This window comes from Harpia harpyja, chromosome 19 (genome assembly GCF_026419915.1).
Source record: "Harpia harpyja isolate bHarHar1 chromosome 19, bHarHar1 primary haplotype, whole genome shotgun sequence".
NCBI lineage: Eukaryota > Metazoa > Chordata > Aves > Accipitriformes > Accipitridae > Harpia > Harpia harpyja.
Window position 1 is genome coordinate 137,173 of NC_068958.1, and position 19,989 is coordinate 157,161.

The following is a 19,989-nucleotide window of genomic DNA, read 5'->3' on the forward strand; positions in this document are numbered from 1 at the left end:
ATTTGTTTAATGTAATCCTACGTATTTCACTAATAAGGTCTCATTTCCTGAGCAGATACCCTACTTTTTATGGCTGGTTTGGGTTTTTTAATCTAACTGTAAAAGACAAATACAGAGTTGAAATACAAGAATTTATGTAGCCTGTGCTATGTAAAAAATACTGTGGTTTATCCAGCATTGGTTCTCAAGTTCCTAAAATTCAGCCTATTAGTAATCCTTAAGTACATCCCTATCAACTTCTGTAAGTGTTAGTGGTTTTGAACCAGTAATTGGTGCATCTGATCTTTCTGCTAGTCATGATGTGCAATGGAGCTTTTTGGATTTCACTTTTTGAAAAGAATTGTTATTTATAGCATATCACGTTGATTCACAGCTGTCCTGAAATCACCCCATTTCCCAAAATTCATATTGCCAAAGAAGTTGTGTAAGTTTTTATTGCTTTATACTGTTGATGTGTTATTGAATATTCACTACTGTACGGAACTGAATACAAAAGAAATTTATTTCTGTCCTGAGAGCATCCTGAAAATTAATCACAAAGAGGCTGCATTTGAAAAATTAATTTTTTTTTTTTTTTTAAATCTGTAGTTGTGCACTTCCCCAACTGATTGTATTGCTTGTTAGTCAAAACCTGGTTGTAATAACCTCAGTATCCTCTGCCTGTTCATTACCCTTGCCCATTATCATTACAGGTTAATTTTGTTGCAGCTATTGATGTATATGAAGATGGTGAAGCTGGCCTACTGTTGTGTTATAACTGTAAGTATTTAGGGAAGACTGAAAATGGTAATACCTCAATCTGCATATGTAATTCCTTTTTCACTGGAGTCTAGATCTGTATTTTAACAAAAAGTTCAGTGTTTCATGGGCAGTTTTTCAATATATGTTCTTTTGAATTTAAATGTGTATTAGACTAGAAATTGAAGTATTTTATTGCAGGGTATGTTGAATTTAGACATACTAGCTGTTAGGTTTTAATTTCAGGTATATAGAGGTGTATCTATAAATTTATAGATGTTACCATCTTACTCACAAAAGTCCTATTTCTTCAGATCTAGCTCATTCTTTAGGTAGTTACACACTTACTAGGTGTTTTCAAGACATGTACAATTTAGCATTCCACCCCTTTTTCCTCTGTGTGCTGTCCCATTCTGTCTTTGTGCTTTTTCTTCCACCTGTTTCTTGGCACTGTTGCATTATTTCATTGTCATTCTCTCAATCTCCTTTTATAAAACAGCCTTGGATATAACACACATATGCTCTTCTCTGTAGCACACAGGTACTTTTTCTTCTGATCCTCATGAAAATAGAAGATCTTGGCATGAAGCAGCCTTTTTAGGCAGTGCTGAAGGACAAGGCACGGCTTTCTCTGTTGCAGAAGGCGTGTCCTGTTTGCCTCTTCAAAGTGAACATTGATGGAGACAGGATAAATACTCCTATGTTTCAGCACTAGCTATCATTTTGGTACCACGGAACAAGTTTTAAGTGTCTCTAAACTGTATCTTTCTATGCTCTGTGAGGCCTTATTGGTTCTGGTTGCTTGCCAGATCCAACCTGGTTCTGGTTCATTTAGCACTGCTTCAGAACTAAAAAGCTATCTGGCAGAGCGTAGTGAATTCCCACCTATATTTCTGCACAGAATCAGTTCCTTAGTAGGCCCATTGCTGAGCCAAAGCTAACAAACTTAGCTGATCTTAAAATTACAATAAAGGTGCTGCACAGGCTTGCAGCAACTTGAATTCCTATTTCTAGGACAGCGTCACGGGGAAACCTACATTTGTTCTTTAGAGAGTTTTATAATTCTGAAAGGATCATCATAGAACAAATCTGAAAACACAGGATTTGGCAGTGTCCTAAGTTTGTATTTAGCAAAATACCTGTAATACGTTTCTGGATATAAACTTTGATTCAGTCTAAGAACATCAATTACAGGAAAAAAACCAGAATTTTGCCTAAAAAATAGAAGAGAGCTGGAAGCAGCATGTATTTGAGAGGGTCATAAATGTTTACCTGGAGCCCCCAGTACATTCATATGAGCTTGTCAAGAAAAAAAGATGATTGCAATTGCATCACGTCTTTAAGCTTTCTTGCTTGCTGATACAACTTCTCAAGTCCTGAACTTTAATAGATGTTTGATCAGCACTAGTGCATGTGTTTAAAGAAAAATCAGTTGGTAGTAGAAGGTAAAGTTCCCCGTTATCTAGATCTATCAAATTAAAAATTCAGAATTGCATTGCCAGTGAGAAACTGTATAAGCCGGCATTCATGTCTGACTTGTAGGAAGACTGTTAATTTCAGAATCATTGGACTTACAGCAGCTAAGAAGTAGGTTCAAAAGGTATGTGATTAATGAAATCTTGGTGTCTGTAATATCCTGTGTGTATAACAGTCTTCAAAGAATGTAAACAGCAACATATGGGTGCTTGAAGGGCAGAGAGGTACAGTTCTGCTGACACTGCTTTCTGAATTTTTCTTGCCTATTCCTCTATCCATAGACAAGGTAAGGAACTGATAACTGTTGAAACAGAGTAATACTTACTTTGTGAAATATGACAACTTATTAAAATGTAGATCTTTTATTTTCATCTTTCAAGTGTTGTGTTCACAGAGGAAGCACATTTCCCTTATCTGTTTAGATATAGAGGGACTTCTACATAAACGCTTGATTATGCATATAATGCCCGCACTTCTGCAAAATCTGCCCATAAAGTTAGTGTTTGTCACTTGCAGTGTAAGGTGATGGATGCTGCTTTTTTCTTTTTTGTTACAGATGTTTGCCAATACAGAAAGGTATATCCTTTCAATGGAGGTTCTCCACTGATCCAGCCATCGGCTTATGACTTCCACTTCAGCTGGAATCAAGTTCCTTATGCTGTTGGTAAGAAAATGTCTGTTTTTACTGGACGGCTGTTTTTTTCATTACCATTTAGGCTTGCACTTGGCTGTTAGTGGAAATACTATGTATGTGTGCTAGGAATGAGTATGTAACATTCATCATGCCACTTTAGCTAAGTTTCTGTATATGATAATTTAAAAAAGTGAAGCCTTGGTGCCAAGTTCTTCCTTTGCTGAACCTTTTTTCCTTTCTCTTTTTTCTGTTTTTAATTTTCCATTCAGTCTATGTTCTGCCAGGCATGGAGAGTGAAGTTTTCTTCCGGCTTGATGTAGCTTAATGTCCATCAGTATGTTAGACAACCCTTTCCATAGGAAAGGGAGATGCCAGAAGAGGTCAGATACTCAAGAACAGTTTTCATGGAGCATTCAAGAAACATTTACATTAACCATTTTTCTTTGCCAAATAATTTTTGTTTCATTGCAGTCTGTGCTTTCCCTTATATCCTTGCCTTCACTACCGATTCCATTGAGATCCGGTTAGTGGTGAATGGGAACTTAGTCCACACAGCAGTTGTACCTGAGCTTCAACTTGTAGCATCAAGGGTAAGACACAGGAAAATCATGTTTGACTATTTCTGTGATATGTTGGGATCTAATTCACAAAAAACAAACAAACCAAAATTTAAACATGTGCTACTTGATCTGTGGTAACGGTTCATCTGTGTGCTCTTAGTTTATATCAAGTACAAAGCGAATCAGAATTGATATCACTGTCCTTTATTGCTAACAGTAATGCAGATCTGAGATATTTCACTGTTTATGGGCAAAGCTATCCTCAACATCACAGATGTTTCCTCCACTTAGAGTGGGATAACCTTTCCATGACCAACCCTAGCTGACTTAGCAGCAATACAGCAATAGTGGCAATAGAACATAGTGGAAAAACATTTGAGTTCTTACTCAGAAGATGGTTAAGAAAGTCTCGCTGTACTAATGATGAGTTATTTGTCATTTCAGTCAGATATTTATTTTAAAGCTACTGCTGCAGTAAGTGGATCATCTGACAGCAGCTCTAAGGAAATGAGTTCAAGGAGTTCTCCTCAAACGCCGACAGCTTATGACATGCCAGAATGTCCTCTTTCTTCTGTAGAAGGTAACATGTTTCCAGGCAGCTTGAATAATGATCTCTGATCATTCCAACAGCTATCACATCTTAGTGCAGCTGATCTTTAGTAAGATGAAATTGATCAGGTAAAAGATTTTGAGTACCTAGTTAAGAGTCTGGAAGATAGAGATTTTCTGTTTATCCACAGATATGAAGCACCTGGCTGAGCTTTTGCCCCATGGTATCTCTTCTGAATGCATGGTAGCACTGTTTTAAAGAAATCATTTCTGTAGGAGGCAAGGAATTAAGCTTCAGTAGCTTGATGAATCTTTGGCAATATGGCCAAGACTAATAATGCGAAAACAGGTATAAAACTGTGGGAAAACTTGAGATTGCACATACACCATTCCTTTCATTTAAGAAAAGCTAAACTACCACTGGATGGTTAAAGCTCTTTTGTGAACCAAAAGTAAGAAGTAGTTCTAGCCTCAAAAGAGTTTGCACAGTCAATTTACTGTAACATGATCTGTGAACAATCAGTCTGTAGGGGAACAATAACAGAGAAACAAGGGAACATCCACTAGATAATGCAAGATGTATGTATATCTTCTTCACTTAAATCTGCTGCTGCACTGTTGGCAGAAGGGGAAAGGAGAAAGGAATCATAATTTCAGTTTTTAAAAGGCAGTGCTATTGATGGTAAGTTGTGGGTTTCTTTCTAGGAGTTAGGAAAACACATGGTATTTTATGTCACCTAAGAAGAGGAGCCATAATTTAAACAACTTGGAATCTAGGCTCCAATATACTTGCAACATATTAAAATACATGGGGGATATTGCACAGAGTGCAGAGTCATGGTGTAATAGTCAGAATACCAGCCTCAGGACATGTAAATTTACTTCCTAGTTCCACTGCTGATTCATCACATCACCAAGAGTCAATCTTTTTCTCTCTAAGTCAAATTGCAAGTCTGCACAATGTGGTTGTATTTCTTCCTCCTCCTAGCCTGTTTATATTGAAAGATCTCTGGGGCAAGAAAGATCTTCTTTATTTGGGTTAAAAAGCACCCAGCACAAGTATAACTTTTTGTTTGGAAGTATTAAAAACGGATACTATTGTGAAAGTGTAACATTGTTTTTTCCTTTTGTGTTTCAGGTGAAGTTCCATGCAAAAACCTGTACAAAATTCCTCTCAGTAATCTAGTTGGGCGAAGCATTGAACGACCTCTAAAGTCACCTTTGGCTCCCAAGGTTATCACTACTACAACATCCAGTGGCATTGCCTCTCTTCCAGTTACTCACTCGCTATCCTTATCTCGTATGGAAATTAAAGAAATTGCAAGCAGAACACGTAAAGAATTGCTGGGTAAACTCTCCTCGTTCTTCAGTGTACATATCAATTGCTAAGTATGTAATTTCTAATCTTTTGACCATCATGGTCAGATTTGTAACGTGCAACCAGTATTCATAAATAAGTAGTATAAACAAACAAATGAAACTGCGAGAAAATATTATTTGCAAATAGTCTAGCCAGTGTCTGATCACATATAAGGTGACCATATTCTAAGCCAGGTGGAAACTATTTAGTTAATAATGGAAACCAGTGACAGATACATTAATGTTTTCATGAATGCTTTATTTTCTGTTGAGAGGATTAAGTCTTTTATTCCTTTATTGAGGCCTCTTGGATGAGCCTATACCCAAGACAGAAAGTGCACAGAAGCAAAAAAAGGTTCCTCGAAGACAGTCAGACCCCAAGCAGGGAGCAGTAAGATCAACTAGTAGTGACAGGTAAATACACTGGCTTTAGAAAAGAACCTAAGTTAGACTGTAAATGTTTTCAGAATTCATTGTTCATGCTTATCTCAGTTGGCACGGGGCTGACTGAGACCTTTGTATACCAATATGAATTTCATGCTAATGTGTTTGTTGGAGTATCTAAACACTGTAAGTACTGAAACGATTATACTTTTTGATAAAGGCATGTTAATGGGCAAAGCAAGACTAAATGGGATTTTGTGGGTACCTGGTGCAGTTGAGCCTGTCATTAGGATTTGGACTACTAGATCTGCACTGTGCAGGCTTGCTTGCTGTTTTCTTCGTATGCTCTTGTGTTGCTATTTCCAGAATAAATTTTTGAAGAAACACCATAGCATTTGTCTGTTTGGCTCTGCTTACCTGACCCCACTGCCATTCTCGTTTTCACTGTGTTTGTGTAGAGTAGTGGCAGAATTCAGCCAAGATACAGTAGACTGAGATTAACAAAACAAACAAAAAATCTGCTGCAATGTAAAACCATGTTTGATTTGTTTCACTATTTGGAAAATATTTGGGCTGGGGGCTTCATTAACATTGCTTATTAATGATTTTCAGTAGAGTAAAAACAGAGAGAAACTCAGTTTTAATGGTCTGTCTCTGTCTTTAGGATAACTTGATTGAATCTAGAAATAGCCATTAATCCTACTTGCTCTGATCTGTGCATTTTTTTAGTAACTTTTGTCTTCCTCTTTGCAGGATAATCTCAGGCTCTTTTGAAAGCTATTCTGAAGGACGTCATCTTTCTACTAGTTCAGATCCCGATACTTTAGCAAACAGGGAGGAGAGCTCACCATCTAGCTATCCATTTCAGCTGATTTCTTTATATGATGAAGACATCATTGACTTGAAGTGAAGACAGTCTTAAAACCTTTCTTCCTTATTTCACATTTTCTTACAACTCCATGAGCTCTATGGGAATGTCACAAACACTGCTTCTAGTGGTAAAATGTGGCTGGAAGTATTGGTGATTAATCTCTATAGAACCCATATTGTTCTGGCTAGCTCAGCCTGATTTGATGATGCTTGTATCTTTGACATAGGTATGTTTTCTTTTCTCAGTTAATGAACCATTACTTTTTGTGGCATTCTAACAGTAGGTAATCAATGAGAGATTTAGGCTGAAACTGAAGTAAATAAAAAGTATTACTTGTTCTGAGCTTCTTAAAATGTGAGGTACCTGAATGACATTCAGCTAAGTTAATCACTGTTATTACTATCATGAGTTGTTCTAGAACAGTCTATGTCATGTGGGAAGAGGAATTTTATAACATCAGTTGCTCCTTTTGGTTTTTCAGTCTTTAAAAAAACAAACAAAACAAAACAACAACAAAAAAAGGCTTGCAGGCAAGGTCTTTCCAAACAGTGTAGTCTGTCCTTGAAATGATGCAGCTATGGTACGTTCACTGAAGAATCAAGGATGTTCTATAAATATCAGGTAAGATATGAAGATGCTGCTTTCTTTGCTCTGGCCTGTCCATGCACATTGTTTAGAGAAACTTGAAAACTGTTTTGGCATTAAGAATCCTTGAGCAGAGAGACTTCTTATAGAAAACACAAACTTTCAAAATATTCCTTAAGAATTGGAAATAAATAAAAAAACCAAAACAAAACCAACTGTATTTTTCCATCTACTGGAAAACTGTTATTGTAGTGCACCCACAGATTTTCTCATTACAGGCAGAAGAGCCAACCCCTGATTTTCTTTCTGACTACACAAAGATTCCTATGCAAGCATCAGAATTAGCTGTTGTCTGCTCTTGCACCAACAGTGTAAGTCATTATTCCAGATAATCATATTTTTCTAACTGGATCCAGACTGAAATTCCACTGCTAAGAAGCTAGTTTTCTATGATGAAATAGTCATCTTAGAGCTTTTGTTATGTTAAAGGACAGGGTTTCATGTTTAAAGCTTGATTATTTTTTTAACCCTTTCCTCTGTGCCAAAAATCAATTTTAAACAGTATTTTGAAAGGGTTTTGTTTTGTTTGGGTTTTTTTTGTTGTTTGGGGTTTTTTGGGTTTGGTTGTTTGTTGTTTTTTTGTTTGTTTGTTTGTTTTTCATGAAAGTGTGATGCTTCCAGGCTCTTTATATATGAAGATTTTAGCTTTATTAGCAAGTATTTCTTGTTCTGTATGTAGAAATGCTCTGTACCCTTGATTTTATTTTGGAATACCATTCATGTGTCATGATTTCACTTTCTGTCCAAGCATGACCATCTGGAGATTTGTGCCTTTTGCTTCGGTCTGTCTGAATGTAAAACTGTTTTTGCAAAGTATTTTTTGCCCAGTTTATTGCATGTAATGGCTTAATTGCTCCACTTAAGAAAATATGCAAGGCCTTGTCTGGAAGGATCATTTCTTACTCTCAGGTGGAGTGGCTGATCAAGGAAAGAAGCAATATTTTCAACAGTAATTAATCTAGGAGCAGAAGCAGTATTAACCAGTGGCTGCTATTATTTTAGAATTTTTGCACTCATAGATGTGTGGGGTGAACCTTTACAAGCATCTAAAAGGGAAGTGCCATCTCAAAGTCTTTGCAAGAGCTTGTAATTCTTTTTGAGAATGTTATTTCCAGAGATTGTGTTAATTTACACTGTCCTATTTATCTGGGCAGCTAAGGTTTAAAAAAAAATCAATCTGAAAGTATCATGTGGTGCTTATTCTCCTGGAGGTTGTAAACACTTCTGTGGACTTACAGAATCCATTTTAGGGAGCATGGCTTGCACTTAGCTATTTTTAGAAAGCAAAAGCATCACCTTTTTCCATAAATGGATTTATTGATGTAGTATTTAATTTCTGTTATGTGGGTGTTTTAGAAGACTGTACCAGTGTGTTGCAAAACTGGGGCTTTAGTTAGAATACAACTTTAACTGGAAACTTTGCAGCGTTAGGATATCAGATTTGAAATATACTGCAGATGTTCACCTGTGCTATTCTAGTATGATTTAACATGACTAAACCATAGTTCGATAGCAGTTGAAGCAACATATGGAGATTTTAAAACTTGTTTTGAAGAACCTGAACAAACCACCTGTTTAGGCATCCTGAAAGACAAGCCTTAGAGATGGAGCACGAGGGAGGTAAAGAAGAATGACGAAAGCTTGACAGAAAGCTTGACCGCTGGATATATGGTAGTCAGGATGCATATAGATGTGGCATTTATGTCATAATGGAGACATGATTATAGAAAGAGGGGCCATAAAGCAAGGGTTACTTTTTTTAACCAGAACACCACCAGTGGCTATAAAGTATTGCTGTAAAGTAAGAGAGTGTGTGAGTGTGTGTGAGTGTGTGTGTGTGAGAACCTTTGAAGGTCTGCTTGTAATCACAGCATTGATGACATCTAGCAAATACTAACAAACAGCAAAAGGACTGTGAGGAGTACAGATTATATTTGATTGCTTAAACTAGACAAAACCAGATCAGACTAGCTTCATGGTACTTAATCTGGAACAGGATGTTGGTATAGTTTGAAGAAGGAAGTCCAGCAACTGCCTCCCCCCCCCCCCACCTCCCATCTGAATTTTATGCTATTGTTTGACTTAATGGGTCAGGTGCAAGCTGTTACACAGGTCACAATGGGATCTACCAGACCTAACAGACTATTACTCATATTGGACAGGAAGGATCTGAACCCTGGAAAAAAATTACCTGTCTTCATTCCTAATGTATGCAGTAAGTGCCTTAACAAGGCTGCTGCTTCTTGAGTTTCTGCTTCTGTAATAAATCAGCGTGTCTTTCAGGGATGTAGGGATAATATTAGACCTAGCAAAAGAAGTTGGGAGGCATAAGGCAACATTAGTTTGGTTCGTATGACACCTAGAGATGGTAGCTGAGGCTTTAGGGTCACGTATATGTAGTTTACGACCTACTTACTGTACAAGAGCAGCCCAGAGTATAGGTAGAAGGTAGAGAACATGGCAAAAATTTTAACACAAGCAACAGGAACCAAATTCTGTGAAGGGCTTCATCACATTTATTGTATCAAAAGACAAAATATCACACAATAATGTGAAATTGCTGGCACAGCTGGACAAATATCCACTGTACTAGGATGTAGTTTCTGTGGGCTCTTGACAGTCTCATCAGGCTGCCATGAGTTACATGCCTCTTAGTGTGATGAGCTGGCATCCTGTGAACTAACTTCTAGCCATTGTTTCTCTCAAACTTTTGTCTTATATCCATACCATTCAGACTGCTAATTAAAATCAAAACAAAAGCCAGCTGGTAGTATTGATTTATAAGCTCTTGTGCATCATTTATAAAGGGCAAAGTTTTTGTACACCTATGCAACCTCTCCTGCTTCAGACCAGTGTCAAATGACAAGGCTTGTTGGAAGGCTGCTGGGATGGACGGCTCTGTAATTGTCGTTCACTCCAGCCTTAGAGCCATGTTGTTTCCCTTCTGCTTTTCCAGCATGTGTGTGCATCTACTCATTAAAACTCAGAAAGTAGTCTTGGGCACAAATTGGAGCACAATCCTTACTACTTCCACATCTTATGCTAAAGCTGCCTTTAGCCTGCATTCTTGGTGTTGGCTGACCATCTCATAGATGAGAGAAAAGATAATCTTTGAATCTACAGTTTGGGCTTTAGGAACTGTTGCAGACTAACAATCATTTCTGTCCAGCTTGCCCTTCTAGTGGCAATGCAGTGCACATAAATTTTATAAATGTTTGAGAGTAACAAAATACTTCTCTCTAAGGAGAGAGAAAGACAGACCCACATGCAATTTGAAAGGGCTAGGTTGTATTCATGGTAGCGAGAGATCTGGACTCTAGGTTGAACAGATGTATGGATACCTTCGGTTACCTGGTGTGCAAGGATCAAGTACAGCCTGTTCTGATGCCAATCCTTTCCCGGTTTGGAGCTGGTTTTTGGGGGTTTGGTTTGGTTTCTTGGGGGGGGGGGGGGGGGGGGGGGGCGGCGTGCGTGGCGTTTGGGTTTTTTTGGTGTTTGGCGTTTGGCATATTTTTTGTGATGCATAACATACAGGAGGCAAGTGGCACTCAGAATGAATAGCAGGTTTGCTGTCTGCCTTCATGTGACTATTTCTATACGTGTCCAAGCATTTGTAATTGATGGGTAGATTCAAATTAAAATATGTATGTTTTGGGGGGGTTTTTTTGTTGGTTTTTTTTTTAGTACTAGGCCAGTCAACTGCGTAAGTATTTAAACAGGGCAGGGTACAGGTAGCACCCACATGAAGTATAACACTGTTACATAACCAGTTACATATGGTTAAGGTTGCTGCTCCTGACATTTACTTTCTGCTGTTGTAGGTATATTTGACCAAGCCACGGATTCAAGCTCATGCATGTTTTCCTAAAGGTGTGGGTCTATAACTTGTGCTTGCAGATGCAGCAGCTTCTCCAGAGCTGTTTGCTTAGTCTGCATTTGAGATTAAAAACCACATCCAAACCCAAAGGATGATATATGTATGTACATATGTATGTATATACATATGTATGTGTATATATTTGTAATTTCTACCACAAATTTCAAGGGATTAAAAGTCCTAAGCATATATAGGAATCTGAAGTAATGTGATCTTGGGCAGGGTGGGGGCAGGAATTAAGAATCTTTTTTTTTGTTGGCTTCTCTATATGAAAATGAGTACCCTAGTATTGTCTTTATTAACAATTTGATGTCATGGTTCATATGCACAGTGCTTGCTAATTCTGTTAAAGCAGTATTTTCTCAGGTAGGCTTAGCCTGATTTTGCAGAGGAATAAATTTTACCCTGCAAACTTATTAACAATACAGGAAACCTTATATAACAGTACGCAGCAAACATCTGTACTTGCATGCAGGTTAGAAAGTATTTTTACTCTTACTAGTTGAGCACAGCAACTTCACCACCCTGTATACTGCGTAGCTGCTTCACTTTGTTGCTGACCTGCAACCGACTGACTCCTGTTTGCTACTGGAAATCATGATACTAGCACATGATTTAAAGAGAAAATTTAAGAGATTATTTTCTGCATATTTATTTATAGCTCTATTTATTAGGTATTTAGCTGGTTGAATGGAAAATGTTATGTCTCTAAAGGTTTATGCAAAAAGTGTTATCAACCTGGAATGTCAGCTGCTTTGTAATTTAATAATTGCATATTGTTAAGACTGTTGCTATGTTTGTGATCAAAAACTCTTTATCTACCACTTGTCTTAAATGCCAATGTATTACCATTGTTTTTAATGTCATGTGATAGTGTATATGGTTTGTGTTTTAGATGTGACATCCAAATAGAAACAGTCCTGTCACAGCTGGAACTGTTTTAAGTGCCATTTATCACCTTTGTGAAGGAGTAACAGATGATTTACTCCTTCATATGTAATATACCATAAATTTGACCTCACTTCTTTCTTTCACACATGCAGAACTAATGCCTTTTCCAAATTTGGTTCATCAGACAAGAAACTAAAAAGACAGGAGGTAGTACACTATTGCAGACAGCTCTGGATTACTGTTTCCATTTGAGTTCTCTAGAAATTTTGTTTCAGAGATGTCATTCATTTAAGTGCTGTATCATACCTGTGACGTTGGTGTTTGTGTCTTACGCATTACCCATCTTTGACAAGAACTATATCCAGCATTGGTTTGTGTTTCCAGGTATCATTTAGACTTTCAGAGACCTGCTCCAGTTGATCTTTACCCCTTAAATTAACACTACAAAAGATAGTTTTTCTCCTTTTCTGACTAAGAGTATATTCTTGCTGTCTCCAAGACCTTGTAATTCCTTTTGAAAAACAATGCTCTTTCTTGAATTCTAAAATACATTCTCTCTTAAGAGCTACAACCCTTCTTGTGATTTAAATGCATTCCTAGCCCCCTTGACAGCAATAGAAAAAAAAAAAAGGCAACTTTTAACACTTAACACCCATGAAAGCCAAGCATTTGTCTCCAGTTGGGACCAAGACTTGTTCTGTGCTCAGGCATCCCAAAAATAGTTAACAGCAACACAAAGGTAAAGTACTGCAGTCTGAAATTAACATTAGCCAGGCTACATCATTAATTTCTTCACTGTAACATGTACCATAAGGGAAAGGTAAAGTGGACCATGGAAATTTAATTTATTTCTTTACAAAATTAGATCTTCATTTACATCTTAGAAAAAAGATACTGGCCAATACATTTAACGTTCTTACTTGGCCATTATAGTCAGTCTGCACTAGGTGAAAAGGACACAGGTATTGAAGAAAAAGAGTATGTCCAAGACCTGCACAAGGGAGATTTACTACAGGGAGTATGCAGAATTCTATGCAGATCCCCACAGATACTTTTTTAAAAAACAGAATTCAGGTTTTACAAAATTCATTAAAATTATTTGATGGCAAGTTTAGTAACTGAGATATCTGCCAGTTAATTTCAACCATAGCACCATAATTCATGATATGAAGGTTTCATATCAACATAAAAAGCCTTAGGATTAAGATCTTCTGAAGTAGGCCTCAATTTGTTCCAGGGTCTGTCCTTTTGTTTCAGGAACATAAAAGGCTGTAAAAGTTATATTGAGGCAGCAGAATGCAGAGAAGAGCCAGAACGTGCCAGAGGATGTTAAGAAACCCTGAGGGAAGGGAAACAACAAACAAACACATTATTACACATTATTAGCTCACTACTGCACAATTACAGTTCTGTATTGCCAGAGAAGACTATGGCTCAAGGCTCTCTCAGGAGCATCTTTAATAAATTTCCCTATGAAAAGAAAGTTCAGATTGTAATTTAGGATGCTTACTATAAAATCATGAAATTCTTTGGTTACCAAGAAGGCCATAACCCAGTTTGTTAACACGCAAGCACCACTCAATATGCCTCTAGCTTTAAGTGGGAAGATTTCAGATATCACCAGCCATGGAACAGGACCCCAGCCAAGGGCAAAACCTGCAATTACAAACAGAAGAGAATAAATGCAAGTACATATTAAAGGGAAGACTGAATTATGCCCAAGTTAGTCAAGAAAGGGGGATGCAGTTTTCACTTGACTCTTGGACGATACCAAAAACAGTACCTCTGCCAGAAGGAAAGAGCATAAATTATTTTAGGGCAGCATGATCAACACTAGCGCATTTTACATCAAATTAATTACAAGAATATTCTTAACAAGCAGAACTTCTTGCCATGAAGTCTCTGAACTGGTAAGCTTAAAAACTGACCTTGTTTCTAACAGCTGCTGCCTTGTACCACCACAGAATTCAGTGTGGCTCAGACACTAACAAAGACTGTTTTTTCCATTAACAACTGTAAAGCAGTTTAACCTGAGCAATTACAACTTACTATTAGCACAAGGAGGTATAAACTCATTTTCTAGGAAATTGGCTTTACTAAGCTGCTAGCTCTATCACCAGGGTTGTGACCCCCCCAGCCCAACTGTGCAGTATACACTGAAAAGGTCTGTCAAAGACATAACTCATTTCCATTCATCAATAACGTGACAAAATGGAACAAAATTGTCACATTCATCAGAAAGTTTGAGTTTTGTGTAATGGCTAGTTAGAAGCGTGTTCCACTTACCAGCAACGAAGAGCCCTAGGCTCACTACTGCAAGCCAGGATATGCTGCTTTCTGTTCCTGGGGATGCTGAATTTAGAGTGAACCATGTATCAGGATTTGATGAGTTGTTTCGATTTGAAAGGACCATTTTAAAGTAAAGCCCAAACAATGCAGTACTAAGCGCCATGATTATCCCTGAAAAGTAAGCAATAACCCAAGCTGTCACTGGCTGCCAGTTGAGTATTCTTCTGAGAAACATAACATATTTGGTCAGCCAAATCTAGGATATGCTGGCCCTCACAGAAGTGTTTCTTAAAAGACACTGTTCTTGGAAATAAATACTGGCCTTGACAGGAGAGAAAGATGCCAGACAAGCATTCTAAACACTAGCCAAACAATATTGTCTTGACAGCAGTCATTAATACTGAGTGTGCAGCACAATAACTATATCAAACAGAATTCGTTTTATTTAGCACATTTACTTGTAAAGTTAAAATTTAGTTATTTAAGACTATAGTTAAAAACACCACAATGTCCCATGAAAATAGCAGCAGCCATGGAGAAATTACTTTGAAACAGCCATTTGTTGACAACTTGGGTATGAGAACGTATCATGACATCATTGAATCTCATTAAGCAGAAAAAATTATCGCAGTATAAGAACCATCTCAGTGACATAGCTATTTCAAAATAAAATCTGGCCTGGTAAGAAGACAAAAAGATAGCCATATGTAGTTTCAAGGGGTTCCACCTACAATGTATCTATAAGGTGATAGTTTCCTCTTATGAGTTTAAGTCTATAGTTATACCAAATCATAAATACAAAACCACTTAAAAATGCATAAATTGCAATACTTAATTCCCCCAACAGTTAAGAATACGGTTTTGGTACTATATATAGTAACATGTTTTACCAGATATGTAAAGCAGCACTTTTCGTCCAGTTTTATCTATGGTAAGTGCAGCCACAGCAGTGAAACATACTTGTATGGAAGCCACAACAACAGAAGCCATTCTGCAGTCCTGAAATAAAGTAAGAGGTAGAGAGAATTTGCTCTTCCAGGCTGGTAAGAGGATCACTTACAAGCATTGCAAATGCATTTGTTTCATGAATCTGAAAGAAGACAAACTATGCCACAGAAATTAAGGGGGAGGGGGGGAGGGTGTAGCTAAAAAAAAGACATCACCAATTAACACAACATACTGGTCTCTTAATAAACTTTAAAATAAGCCACCACTTCTTCCTAGAGTTTCACTGTCTCTGAAACACTACTGACAAAAAAAATTTATATAGAAAGATGACTATAATAGGATTTCTATCACTATCAAAGTTTCAGACCAGCAAAACGCAACATACTTCCCCCCCCACCCAAAAAACCCAGAACATCAGGTATGCCAGAGTAACACAGTCAAGAGGGTATCTAGAATCCAAACCAAAAAAGCCCACTAAAACTCAAACACTGTTACTTATGACAGAGGGAGGATCATTATCAAGTCAGTTTGTTACGTGTTTTAGACTTACTATAGCACTGACTAAGCTCAAACTATTATAGACATTTGTCAGTTTGGAAACACACCCCGATTACCTTGAAGTTTGCATCTTCAAAGATAGTTTCTGCATAAAACATAACTGCATTAATGCCTGTTACTTGCTGGAAGAACATGAGAGCCATACCAATAAGAAGTGGCCTGTAGAGTGAGGGGTTCTTAAATTCAGAGAGATTCAGTCCCTGTTAAAAAATTAAGCAATGACTTGGTGAAAAATTTCCTCTTTCAAATCAAAACAAAAACAACCACCTCTTCAGAACATTTCAATCTGTTCAAACTCAGTAAGTTCCCCAGCCCCCCCTTTAGCAAAACTAAGTGCCTTAGCAGTAAAAATGTTTACATTTGAGGTATCTGAGAACTCCAGAAAAGCATTTTTCCCCTTTTCTCAAGTTCTAGAGACAGAAATTAACAGTACTTTGTAGAGAAAGTTAACATGAATGAATCCAGGGTTTGCAGGAACCAAACTTCAATGATTAGACCTGCCTATTTAAGCAGACATCTCACAAGAGGCTAAATGATGCTTTTAGAGATGCAAAAGAAAATGCATTCATACAACACAAACAATAGGAAGTTAGTGTTAGAGGTGTTGAACAGTCCTACAAAATTGCTAAATAAAGCAAAAAACTAGATAGCTGATTTACAATTAACAAGATCGTGAGCCTGACTGCTACTAATGTACACTGATGGCAGCCAACGGTGATAGCACTTGCAGCTGAAAGGTAGAGGAAAAAAGATTCAATCTCACTTGCTTCTTGAGTATCACTTGTATGAGGGAACAGGTTTGGACCACCATTTGTAGAAAAGGCTATTAACTAAGCTTTGGTAAAATCCTTTTAATTACGCTACACGCTTTCAGATGTTACCTCCATACGAAAAGGTTTTTAAGAGTACATCAGATTCTCATCACCTCTTCCTGAACACCAGCTTCAATCTGCCTACATTCCCATTCATGGTCCGCATGTGGTCCCCGCAGAAAGCGCAAAGAGGCTATGGCTTCTGAGCGTTTGTTCCGATTCAGCAGAAATCTTGGTGTTTCAGGCATGAAGGACATGAACAACAGCATTATGCAGGATGGAAAAGAACACAACACTGCTAGCCAGCGCCATTTTAGTGTTACTCCTGGGTAACAGAAAGGAAAGAAAGAGGACTATGAACACCAATTAGTTGTACAAACAAATTAACATTTACTTTCAATTCTTCAGTGTAGTTCTTTCATTACACGTACTAATTCTTTTTTATAACCTAGAGCCCTAATGTCAATACCTGCAACATAGGCTCCCAGTATGCCAGTCACCACCATCAACTGAACACAAGAGCCAAGCATACCACGGACTTTAGGATGTGATACTTCAGATATATACACCTAAAACATAGGGAGAAAACATCTAATAATTACTTTTATCCAATTTTGGATGAAGGACTTGATAAGTAATTCATTTCTGAAAAAACACAGATGCATTTCCTAGTAACTCCCGTCCTTAAAAAAAGCCTCAATAAAATGGACTGAGTAGAAAAGTACTCTCTCAGAAATGTATGCTGGCATTATGAAAAACCCTGGAAAAAAGGGAGGACCTAAGCCAGAAGAATGTTGATGCAGTATCAGTATCCCAAAGGTGAATAAACTTGCATTAGTAAGAGCTTCCTTTGTTAGCCATATTCAACAAGAAATGCATCATTGCAAAGCAGTCTAGAGCTGGGAAGAGTCTTTGCATAAACATGTAGCCCAAACCACATACAAAACTGTTTGCAATGAAAGTTTTACATTTCTAATTCAAAGTAAAGAGTGCAAATTATTTCATTCTCCTTGAAGTTCAAAATTGACAGCTCATCTTAACACAGACTATATGAACAGCATCACACCTCATCCAATATTTGGGATCAACTTAAACTTCTCAGCTATTTTTTAATATATTGACCCCAAGTCAACAGCTACAGTTTAGCTGTATACATAAAAAAGAAATCCCTCATACTTATACATACAATTCTTTCTAAAGTCACAGTTCTTACTTCTTTTGGAAGGAAAATAAGTAATCCTTATTTCAAGAATAATTTAGAGCTACAAAAACTTGGTATTACATATGACAGTCTCCTCCCTCATCACTGCAGTCACATAGAACTTTTACCGTTGGCTGTGGGTCAAGGCCTTTACATATGGGAACCTAGAGCTCAGCTCCACGAAACAAAGAGAAAGCAGTCGTTGATAAAGCAGACAGAATTCCTCCAAAGACATTAACGCAACAGACTAAGCAACCAAGCTTCCAACAACAAAGACAGTTGCACAAGATTATCATTTAGACCCTACCACCCTGAATCTATTAGATTTTATTTTTATAACCATCTAGATTGATAAAGAACAAGCATTTTTTCCATACTTCATTACAAGTACTTCAGCCTTTTTTAGTTTGCACCTCACCTCAAAAGCTAGAAATGCTGGAGCCACCAGAAAAGAAACAAATTTGAATTCTAGATAGTTTATTTCACACTACTACCTATTCAGCTAGATCCAAAAGGTCAAATAATACCAGAGAAGATAGATGACAACAGAATGCATTATCTCCGTTTCCCTACTGCACATATATTCCTGAATGCATGGGAAAAGTTAATATTCAGAAGATAACAGTTAAATGGAATCAGAAGGCACTATTTGGCATTACTCCAGGATGAGTGAGCAGCCATAGTTTATCTGCAAAACCAAGAAGTTGAAGTGAAATATAAGACTATTAGAAGCAGCTGGTAATAAAAAATAAAAACCAAAACTAAACCAAACAAAACACCAACAAAAAACCAAACCAACTCCCTCCCAATGTTACATATGAGGAATTTGAAAAGATAAATATTACTAGACTATAGGAGAACATAAACAGAAGTGATCAAATAAAGGACTAATAATCTGAAAGATCACATCACTGTATCAGGAATGCATAGGACAGAAGTGCCACTAGAAGAGACAAAATCTCTTTTATTTATATTTTCTTTATGATTAAAAACAATCAAAATCAGTTTCTTCTAAATCCACAAGCTGCCTTGGCTACAGTTATTCAGTTACTTCACCCAAGCCACCTATAATAATGCTAAGGAAAAAGAAACACACACACACCCCCCCCAAACAAACAAACAAGCCACCACACATGCACACACACACAGAAAAACATCTTACTTACTGGAACGACAAGCGAAGTAATTCCACTGGCTAAGCCTGTCAGCGTTCGTCCAAAATAAAGCATCCAAACATTCTGAGCAGATATAACTACTACATATCCAAAAACGTATGGTATTGAGCACAGCATTAGACTCAGCTTTCTCCCAACTTTATCCACAAGATAGCCTCCTAGTATTCCTCCAGCAGCAGCTCCTAATGTTACTACTGACTTCGAAAAACAAGTAAAAAAAAATTATTTTACATATACATAAATAAATATAAATAACAGACAGCAATTCCTTTTAAAATCTTGAAAAGTAAATAGCAGCTTCCAAAAAAGCGTGCAAGAATATGCAGGTGTTTTGAAAATCAAAATAAACATTAACTTGTTGATCAAAACACCATCAAGGAGCACATACACATAGAGACTTACCCCAAACCACGAGGCTTGACTGCTGTCCATTCTTAATTTAGGATCGCTGATCTTCCTCAGCTCTGGAATAACAGGTGAGCTATAGCCTAGCACGAAGCCAAAGCTCAGGGGTCCCAGGAGAGCAGCGAACGTGGCCAGGTACAGCTTCTTGTTCTGCACCCTGAGGCGGAAGAGGCCGACAAGGATCACGCCGCCCCCACCTCCGGCCCCTTAGGAGGGCCGGTAACGCTCCGGGGGGGCCCGGCAGAGGGCTCGACCCAGAGCTCGCCTCGGCCGCCCCCCGCTATCGGCCGCGGCCGAGCTCCAGGGCAGCCACCGCTGTCCCCGAGCCCGCCAGAGCGGCGGGTGTCGCGGCGCGCTCACCTGGGACAGTCCGAAGCGGTGTGGCCCAGCAGGCAGCGAGACTCCTCTGCAGCCATGCTCTGCCTGCGGGGAGCGCCTCGGCGCGGCCAGCCCCAGCCACTTCTCCGCGGGCAGCCGCTGCGAGCCGCGAGCCCGGCCGCGGCCTCGGTTCAGGCTGTGCGGGCAGCGGTAGCGGGGCGGGGCGGGACGGGACGGGACGGGACGGGACGGGACGGGACGGGGCAGGCCCTCGGCCGGCCCGCGGCCACGCTGCCCGC

The 19,989-nt window shown here is 38.4% G+C and overlaps 2 protein-coding genes across 14 annotated transcripts in view; one reads left to right on the forward strand and one right to left on the reverse strand.

Annotated features, from left to right (window-relative positions):
• GARNL3 (GTPase activating Rap/RanGAP domain like 3) overlaps positions 1–6,909 on the forward strand; it is a 54,202-nt gene extending 47,293 nt beyond the window's left edge. For 11 of the 12 annotated variants that reach the window (XM_052815968.1, XM_052815969.1, XM_052815970.1 and 8 more), the window contains 7 exons: positions 693–759; positions 2,771–2,878; positions 3,320–3,438; positions 3,853–3,988; positions 5,096–5,305; positions 5,619–5,730; positions 6,454–6,909. In XM_052815968.1, the coding sequence (XP_052671928.1) occupies positions 693–759; positions 2,771–2,878; positions 3,320–3,438; positions 3,853–3,988; positions 5,096–5,305; positions 5,619–5,730; positions 6,454–6,610 (909 nt within the window). In that variant the 3' untranslated portion in view covers positions 6,611–6,909. Of the gene's footprint in view, positions 1–692; positions 760–2,770; positions 2,879–3,319; positions 3,439–3,852; positions 3,989–5,095; positions 5,306–5,618; positions 5,731–6,453 lie in introns of those variants that run through there. The other variant, XR_008239432.1, reaches the window with a different exon arrangement.
• A 4,325-nt stretch (positions 6,910–11,234) lies between these two features.
• SLC2A8 (solute carrier family 2 member 8) lies at positions 11,235–19,917 on the reverse strand. Of its 2 annotated transcripts, XM_052816005.1 has the most exons (10): positions 19,733–19,917; positions 19,370–19,529; positions 18,959–19,165; positions 17,061–17,160; positions 16,705–16,916; positions 15,836–15,979; positions 15,164–15,272; positions 14,271–14,444; positions 13,495–13,640; positions 11,235–13,323 (listed from the first exon to the last, which is right to left on the reverse strand). In XM_052816005.1, exons 1-10 carry the CDS (start codon positions 19,786–19,788, stop codon positions 13,186–13,188), a joined length of 1,446 nt encoding a protein of 481 aa, XP_052671965.1. In that variant the 5' UTR covers positions 19,789–19,917; the 3' UTR covers positions 11,235–13,185. The 2 variants fall into 2 exon arrangements, with proteins under 2 accessions (XP_052671965.1, XP_052671964.1); XM_052816004.1 differs by having other exon boundaries at positions 18,959–19,161; positions 19,370–19,917.
• Positions 19,918–19,989: the final 72 nt, after the last annotated feature.